The sequence below is a fragment of the Dipodomys ordii genome, unplaced genomic scaffold, assembly GCF_000151885.1.
Source record: "Dipodomys ordii isolate 6190 unplaced genomic scaffold, Dord_2.0 Scaffold19, whole genome shotgun sequence".
In the NCBI taxonomy this organism is placed as follows: Eukaryota; Metazoa; Chordata; class Mammalia; order Rodentia; family Heteromyidae; genus Dipodomys; species Dipodomys ordii.
In genome coordinates this window covers 8,396,659-8,406,094 of record NW_012267235.1, presented here as the reverse complement: position 1 = coordinate 8,406,094, position 9,436 = coordinate 8,396,659, and the positions used below count along the sequence as shown (strand labels likewise).

The following is a 9,436-nucleotide window of genomic DNA, read 5'->3' as shown; positions in this document are numbered from 1 at the left end:
TCCTTCCTTTCTTTCTTTCTTTCTTTCTTTCTTTCTTTCTTTCTTTCTTTCTTTCTTTCTTTCTTTCTTTTTGGTGTGTTTGCAGTGGGGCTCAAACTCAGGGTCTAGGTGCTGGCTGCCTCTCAACTTTTTCCCCTGAAGGCTTCTACTTGAACCACAGCTACACCTCCAGCTTTTGATGTACAATGGGAGATAAGAATCACGTGGATTTTCTTCTCCAGGCTAGCATAGACCCATGACCCTCAGATCTCAGCCTCCTGAGTAACTAGGATTACAGGTGTAAGCCATCAGCACCAGGCTCCAATTTCCTCTCTTACCTCTAATATAACTGAGTTTTGCCTACTTTTATTTATGTTTATTTTTGGTAGTACTGAGATTTAAACTCAGGACCTTGTGTTTGCCAGGAAATTGCTCCACTACCAAGCCACCTCCCAAGATCTTTATGATTTCCTTTCTTCTTTAATTGGGTCTTACTTTTATGTCTGGACCATTCTGGACCATGATTCTTCTAGTTAAGCTTTCTATATAACTGGAATGACAGACATGTACCATATGCCTAGCTACTGGTTGAGATGGGAGTCTCACTATTTTTCTTTTTTCTTTTTTTTTTTGTGGCCTAGGCTGGGTTGGGACTATCTCTGTTGTAATTAAGATTACAGGAGTGAGCCACCATCACCCCAAAACAATTCTTGGTTTTCTGTGTTCCTCAATGTGTGATAAACCATTGATAAGGTAAAAGTATCACTGAAATGAAAATGCATGGAAGACACATGACCTACTGAATGTGCTAGCTTATTAGCACTGTGAGCAACATCAGTTCATTCTTAAGACACAAGGCCAACTAAGATCTGACACCACTGTCTATTCGAGAGAAAATTGGATGGCTACTGCTAGCCTGGGAGAAGATGAATACTCAAAAGTGGAAGTGTGATTTGAACTGATTGGGTATCATTGCTATACCATTATACATTCTAACATCATAAGTTCCACCCTTGTAAGTGATGAGCCATCTCTACAGTGTTTTATGCCTCAGAACCATAGGAATGTAGAGCATAAATGAACATGGCCTTGGGGATGTTCCCAGGTGCTCTCTAACACCCACCCTGTCTCTGTTTATGTAGATGAAGAAGTGAGTGCCTGCCAGGCTTTAGACACATATTTTCAAGCAAGCATTGGGGGGGTCTGTGGGGCTTTTGGCTTCCAGGGTGAGGTGTTTCTCCACCAAGTCTTCTTCCTGAAACATTGTGAGCTGAGAGCCTGGAGGGCATGACCATACTGACTGTGACCCTTTTCTTGGAGTTTTGTCTCAGCAGATCTGGGGTGAGGATCAGGGATATTTATGCTGCTGGTCCAGGGACTGGACATGTAGATTCTGATTTCAATAAATGCCTTGATAATAGTCACAGAGAGAGAGGGGGAGGGGAGGAGGATGAGGCCAGCGGCTGGCCCTGCCTCTTCCTCTGAGGTCCTTGGTACATCCTTAGGGAATTGGGATGATAATATCTGTCCTGTACTTTTTTCCTAATAAAGTGCAAATGGCTTAAAATTTGTAAAGCCTTGCTGGGCATCGGTGGCTCATGCCTATAATCCTAGCTACTCAGGAAGCTGTGATCTGAGGATTGTGGTTTGAAGCAAGTCCTGGCAGGAAACTCTGTGAGACTCTCATCTCCAGTTAACCACCAGAAAACTCGAAGTAGAGCTGTGGCTCAAAGTGGTAGAGGGTTAGTCTTGAGCAGAAAAGCTTAGGGACAACGCGCAGGCCTTGAGTTCAAGTTCTAGGATTAGCACAAAACCAAAACAGAACAGGAAACATAACCTAAGGATCAACAATCATGAAGACAGAAGACTATGAAAGCAAATATAAGATAATGTTCTTCTGAACATCTGCATTTTTTAGCATAAAAGCAAGCAATACAATCATAAAAATATTGACAACCTAAACTGAAAACTCTAAGTCATAAAGATACAAACAAAAATGCAGATACGAATTGCAGTCTTGGGGGAAAAAAGCCTTGCAACACAAATATCAAAATGCATACCAATGAAAAAGATAAAAACGGATACATCATATAAAAATGAGATAGGAGCTGAACGCCCATGCTCATTCCTGTAATCCTAGTTACTCAGGAGGCTGAAATCTGAGGACTGAGGTTCCAAACCAGACTTAGCAGAAAAGTCCATGAGATTTTTTTTATCTCCAATTAACCACCAAAGAACTGAAAGTAGAGCTGTGGCTTAAGTGGTAGAGCACCAGACATGAGGGAAAAAGCAAAGAGAACGTGCCCAACCCTTGCATTCAAGCCCCAGAACTGATCCTCCCTCCACAAAAAAAAAACTAGTTAGAGATGTGACCCAGCTGTTCATAAACAAAAATAAAATCTAAATATGTGGCCCACTGTGCATTGCCATTAGTAATTCAAGGAATTCAAATAAATAAAGATGTGCTCCCATTCACCAAATTGATCGAGAAAGTGAGAAACTGACCAAGAAATGGTTGAGTGCAAAAGGTATGAGCAGCAAAAAAGAAATACAAATGTTTAAAAGGCAAAGGTATTATTTATCATTCTATGCAAAGGGTAGTTCTGGGACTGGCCCCATCAGCAGTATTGGGGAGCTAGTTAGAAATGCTGAGTCTTGGATCTTTCCTGAGATGTAATGAATAAGAATAGCATTTATCTAGCACTAGGAGAACTGACATTGACATTTAGCTAGCGCTTTTTAAAAAAGTATGCTGCATCTTAGTCAGTCTGGAACCATTGTTTAGGACTGAAATTTAGTAATAGGTATCAAGAATGTTTTAAAATACTGATACATTTTAGTTTAGGAATTTCTAGTCCCATGTAGTCAGCCTAGAGAAATAATCAGAAGAATTAATAAGTGTATGGACAGAGGTCACTGAAATCATGTTTTAAATAACAAAAATCTGGCAGCCAGTTAAATGTCCAAGAGTGGAATGCTAACTAGGTGGTAGAGTGATATGCTGCTATTAAAAATGAAAGTTTTATTGAATATTAAAAAAGTTATGAAAAATGTTCATGAGGTGTTAAAAAAGCATGTCAGAAATTTATGGACACACAGTTATTTAAAAGTAGTAATCAGGAAACAAAATATGTTCATCTGCATTTTTAAGTCTAGAAGGAAACATGATCTGGTATGCTTCCTCTGAGTCTTAACTATCTATTAAAATAGAGTTTACATTTCTAAATGCATTATATTTCATCTTTAAATACATGTGACTTGATAATCAGCTAAAATTTTCAAAAAAATTTATCAACTAGCAATATGACAGTTTTCCCATAGTTTTACTGGTAATACTTCCCTTTCTGTCTCTATCTCTGTCTCTGTCTGTTTGTCTGTCTGTCTTTTTGTTTTTAGATTAGCTAGTTTTGAAAAGGGCAAGATGGCAATTCATTATTGTTTTAAATTTTGAGTTACTTAAAATTAATGAGTTCTCTATTTATTTTTAGAATCTGTTCTTGCACTGAATATTTTAAGCTGCATTATTAAATAATGCAGCTCATACTCGAAAATGAAATGAATACTTGTTGAGTTCAATTTACCTTGGATTTCAGACTATTAGACTGTGTGGGCTTGTATGTGTCTAAGATTTGCACATACCTCTTTCCTCTATTCCCTTGTGTATTACCTTGGTAATTTATAAAACCATATATTATAGAAAAAAATCCAACATACACAGGTAAGTACAAAAGTATAAATGAATCCATTATGTATCAAATAACTTAAACAAAAATCAACTTCTGTCCAAATTTCTACACCCCAAGCGACTTCTTTTCTACCTTTCTTAAATTGTTCTGAAGCAAATCATATAATATTATTTGTAAATATTTTGCTACCTCTAAAACATAAATGTTCTTTAAAAACATGGCTATGGTAGCATTGTCACACTTTAAAATAAATGAACCAATTATTATTAATACCAAACATTTTCCAGTTTCCAAACTTCCCAGTCTCTTCTTCCCCGTCACCCTTACTTTCCAGATTTCCAGAAATGTTGCAAAAAATCTAAATAGTATGATATAACCATTAATACTTCTTTAAAAATCACACTATTTTCTTGGTGTTCTTCAGTTTTATGCAGCAAAGAATGCAGATAATTCTTAAAAACTTTATCTCCACTAGCTTACCTTTCTAATTACTCTTTTTTGAGAGTCACCTTCATAAATTCCTCCTATTTCTTCCTTCCTCAAATATGGTTGTACCATGTTCTTCCTTTCTTTCTCCCCCATTCTTTCCCTCTTTCTCTCCTCCAATCTCATTCCCTTTTCTCATTTTCATTGTCTCCACATTGTACATGACTAATTCCCATTTCATCCCTGGCCACTCAGCTGGGATGAACCAAGTTGGCATATTTCTTACTGACAGAAACCAGCTAGCTTTTCTCTCGGTTGTCCAGCTATTATTCCTCCCCGACACACTCAACATTCCTCACTTGAATGGGCCTACCATCATCCCTGCTAGCCAGCATCTCATCCTAGGCTCTGGATCTTACCATTGGCATAACTCTACCAGGACTCAGAGATATTTCTCCCCAGGACACACCTTGACAGATAAAATCAGGCACACTTTCTTCTTGCCTCTCTTCCTTTCCATTCTCATCTTTCATGAGGATGGACTGACTCTCCCATGGGTCACGGAAAGTCAAGCCTATTCAGTCTTATAGGTCAAGCCTTTCAGATATTACTTATAAGGTTGTTAACTTACCTATAATTTAACATAAGGCTCTGATTTTTATTTTCACTTTTTAAATTGGGATGACAAAACTAACCTTCTAGAGAGCAAAAATGGCTGACTTATAGCTCACACTAAAAATGGCGGCTACCATTGCCATCACCACAGTCTGTCAACGAACCCTAATGACCATCCTTGCCAATCACCCTCAGCATGTATACCCAGGGGAAGTCACCTTCAGGAGTCTGACCAGTGGCATCGGCACATGTGTACCCTGGTTTCTCTGGGGCTAAGGACCCTCCAGTCCTTCCTGGCTGAACACTTCCTTCCAGTGATTATCCACTTGTAAAACAAAAAATTCTTATTGCATCTGAGCCTTGGTGAGTAGCTAATCCTAGCTACCCAGGAGACTGAGGATCATGGTTCAAAACCATCCCATGCAAAAAAGTCTTATGAGACTCTTATCTCCAATTAACCAGCAAAAAGCCAGAAGTGAAGGCATGGTTCAAATGGTAGAATACCATGCTGAGTGAAAAAAAACAAGGGATGGTAGGGCCCACACAAAAATGATTACTTAAAGCAGTTTGCCACTTAACTATTTTGAATAGACAGGTCAAAGGCAATAAGTATGCTTAGGCAATTTGTAATCACCACCAACCATTCCCAGAACTCTTTCATGATCTCAACTTGAAACTAGGACCCCATTAAACAATTCCCCATAGTCCTTCTTAGACACTCAGATCCTGGAACTTTTTATTCCACTTTCTGTCTGTAAGAATTTGCCTGTTGAAGTTACTCCTGCACCTGGACTGATGTGGCCTTCGTCCTGATGCATCTGGCTTCTTTCACTTACGACAGGCTTCTTTCTATCTCTGTGGATTTATGATTTGGGGAGTGGAGGACAGGTAACCTACGGCTCTGGAGAACATTATCACAAGCTCACATCTTATTCCAGGTGTGTGAATGCCAAATTGAAACAAGTTCAATTTTTGCCCCTAGGGGAAGGTAAAAAGAAGCCTTTGATTTTAGGACCTTTGATCCATTTTATGCTCTGGTATGGGCACTTCAAGAGACATGGACTATCTTTCTATTTGGAAAAACACCTACTCCTACTTTCTTTCTCCTTTCAAGAAAATGACTGAGGATGCAGCATAGGCATGAGGGTGGCAAAGAGGACGGAGATGAGAGGGAGGAGCTCAATGAAGATTCTGGGGGCCTATTAATGTACTGTCCTAGAGAAAAATTGTAAAATGGTTTATCATAGAATTGCCCACTGGTTTAGTGCATTTCAGAAACATGAATACATAACACACCTATACTTTGGGCTAAGCTCTACTTGAGTCTTCTTGACTTCCTTATGCAAATGAGAACTTCAGATATTGAAGAGTATAAAGACTAGCCCAAGCTCACACTGCCTAGGAAGGTTGAGCTGGGGTTCATAGCTTTATTCTCTGGAGGCGGGGGAGAGAAGTTTGTCTATAGGAGCAACACATTTCGCCACCCTCTTCAGTCTCTCTCATATACTTCTCCCCCACCCTCAATTTTTTTCCTCTGAAGGAATCAGGTAGCAAAGATCCAAAGAACAATCTGGTGCGGCAACATTGAGAGTAAAAGAAAGAAAGAAAATTTTAAAAATGTATCAAATCTTCTACCTTGAGATCATCCAAGTTAGGTGGGAGAGGGCCTGGTTTGAGAGAAGAGACACCAGTTTGTCCAGAAAAACTGTTTTTGACAGGAGACAGAGGGGTATTGCTCAGTGGTGTTGAAGAGGAGGTTGGAGTTCTAGCCATCTGTTCATTTGGTTCTCTGAAAAGCAAATGCAGAGGCACTTAAAAAAAGAAATAGGTACACACCAAGCTGCCTTTGTATCAGACCACAGAGTAATTGCCTACAGGGACCCGCCATGTTAGAATCAGCAGCAGAGGGCAGGATGAAGAGAAACAGCACAGACTAGTTGGCCAGTGGCAAAAGATCCACCCTCCCAACTCCCCCACTGGTTTCTATTCCTCAAGCGTTGTTTGGGGAAGACAGGAGGCTATGATGGAGGCCGTGGGATAAGGAAGCCTCCATGCCCTTGCTTGACTTGTGAAGCATGGTTGCACCCAGCATGCAGCACAATTGCAAGTCTGATTTGAGGGTGACTAAAAACAGATGAGAGAAGCCACATTCAACTAGATAGGTGAGGGTGTTGATCATGTAAATGGTGACCCAGCAGAGTGGACTCACGAGTCCATTTCTTCCCTAAATAGAAGTGCACCAGAATGGTGAGCCATGACCAGAATACATTCTTAGATCTTCCACGACGTAGCTTTGGAAATACTCACTGGCTTCCAAGACGCTGCTTCTCATTCCCACCTGCCTCAAGCAGAGGGAAGTCATTCCCCACCTCTGCCCTCCGTGCCCACCCTGGGCTGGCCAAACTCACTTGAGCTGTGCTTGGTGTATCCCAGGGTAGCTAAACCTGTGCTGTTGCTGCTGTTGCTGCTGCTGCTGCTGCTGCTGCTGCTGGCTGAGGATCTGCAGCTGTAGAAAGAGCTGCTGCTGCTGGAGCAGCCTGGCATAGGCTGAGTCCATGGGTGGCGGAGACTTCTCTGCCTTCTGGTCTGGAGGAATGTACTGGTGGTATTTGAGTTTCTTCACCTTTGGCTTGGGGTCTTTGGGCTTTTTGTGGCGGTTCTTATTGTCCCCCAAGGTCTTGGACTGCAAAAAGGATGAGGAAATGGCATGTGCTTTGGGAGATAGGGAAAAACCTGGCTTTTTTTTTTTTTACCTGAGAGGAGTTGTCCTCTAAGGGCTATTCTCAAATCTTAGAAATACAATATGGCAAAGCCACAAAGCTATGGCAGGGAATCTTACATCTTAGAAAGGGCTCCAAGGAGCAAAATTTTCCTCCTGGATGGAACAGAATCCAAAGGAAGCCCGAGTCTTACAGAGTGCTCTTTCTTAACTGATAGAGGATAGATAGTCTAGCATCTAATTGGGCAACTATTCCTAAGACTGTTCTTTCAAGTGTATCAGTGCAATCATCTTCAATTAAGCATGCCGTAAGCTGACTTATTCATGACATAAGCTTAGAGGAGATTAAAATTGTCTTTGGAAATCCAGAAGAATGGGTCTGATAGAGGATAAAAGAGATTTAACTTTCTCCCCTCTCTCACTCAGTGTGCATACAGAATCAGGGTGTCACTTTATAAAAAGAATCATTACTGAACCCCCTGGGTTCCTTCTCATTCCAATGGTTTCCCATTATAGACCTTGATTTGAGCACAGTAAAGGCAGTTAAAGGTACAAGGACTGGAAACCGAAGAGAAATGTTTGAAGTGGTAAAATTGGGAAGATATTCTGTATTTTATGTTCATCTTGTTGCACAAGATAGGGACTATAAATACACTACTGACTTAATAAAAATAGTTGCTGTAATTCTATATCCATCACCTTTTGAAATCAAAAAGCCTCCGAATGATAGACTGAACTGGGTACATACTGTTATCAGTCCAAAAGTAAAATTTCCCTAGCTACTTAAAAGGCTGAAATCTAAAGGTAGAGGTTTGAAGCCAGTGTAAGCAAAAACGTCCACAAGACTCAGCTCCAACTGATCAGCAAAAAGCCAAAAGTAGAGCTGTGGCTCAAGCGGTAGAGTATCAGCATCAAGTGAAAACGCTAGGCAAACAGTGATTTAAAGCCCCTGTACTTATAGGGGGAAAAAAAGTCTTGAATTTTATTAGAGGAGGTTGAAATAAAGCAATCATAAATAAATGGAGGAAGAACTTGCTTCCATTAGGTTCCAGACGAGGGCGCTCCCGAATCGCTGGCTGGCACATTCTGATTTGGCAGCTGTCCTGTTTCAACCTCAAAATACTCCTCTGACTGTGGCCTTGTGGGAGGGGCCTACAACTCGCCTTTCTCTGACTCAGCGCATCCCACAGCAAAGGTGTTTTTATTTTCTCCTAGACGTCTTCCCAGAGACTAACAAATAGCAAGCACAACTGTTTCTGTGTGCTTAATGTCTTTATTTCTCCCCTGCTTGTCAATCGCTCAGCTTTCTAGTTATTCAGTCTTCTTGTATCTGGAGAGTTTTTGCAGGACTAGGCACCAGCTTGACCCTGCTTTGTCCCAGCTCCCCTGCTATTCAGCTTCAGTGCTCTGGCTTACAACTAAATCAGGAGTCAAGAAAATTATTTCCTCCTCTGTGATATCTTAGCATTTTGAGCATTCCAAAATATACTAAAATCAGATCTGTTTCTCTGGATAGTATGGGGCAGAGATGGTTGGATTTATTTATTTACACATTTATGCAAATGTGTAACTTAATTTCCTTTTTGGATTCATGCAAATATGTAACTTAATTTCCTTTTTGAACTCAGAGGATATGTAAAGCTGGGTTTGTTTGCTTATTTTTATCTTTAGAGCTGACTGGCCAATGGAAGGAGACCACAAGCAACTCTTTCTTTTCTTTTCTTTCATTCTTTTTTTCTTTCCCTTCTCTCTCTCCCTCCCTCTCTTCCTTCCCTCCCTCCCTTTCTTTTTTTTTATTATTGTGAAAATTCTGTACAGAGGGGTTACAATTACATGGGCAAGATAATGAGTACATTTCTTGTCAAGCATTGTAGCCTCCTCCTTTGGTTCCCCTTCCCCTCCCTTCCCAGCTACCCCCTCCCCCAATCCTCCCCCTCCACCAAAGTTGTAAAGTTCATTTTCGACAAAATGACTTGTACATCTCATTGTTGCAATGGGTCCACCTGTATCC

The 9,436-nt window shown here is 40.6% G+C and overlaps 1 protein-coding gene across 1 annotated transcript in view; it reads right to left on the bottom strand.

Moving 5' to 3' along the window:
- The window catches only part of Myocd (myocardin), a 60,665-nt gene that overhangs the window by 11,842 nt on the left and 39,387 nt on the right, over positions 1–9,436 (bottom strand). Inside the window, exons 8-9 of the mRNA XM_013013108.1 lie at positions 7,115–7,389; positions 6,342–6,495 (exon numbers count right to left, since the gene is read on the bottom strand). Of these exons, the coding sequence (XP_012868562.1) occupies positions 6,342–6,495; positions 7,115–7,389 (429 nt within the window). The remainder of the gene's footprint in view (positions 1–6,341; positions 6,496–7,114; positions 7,390–9,436) is intronic.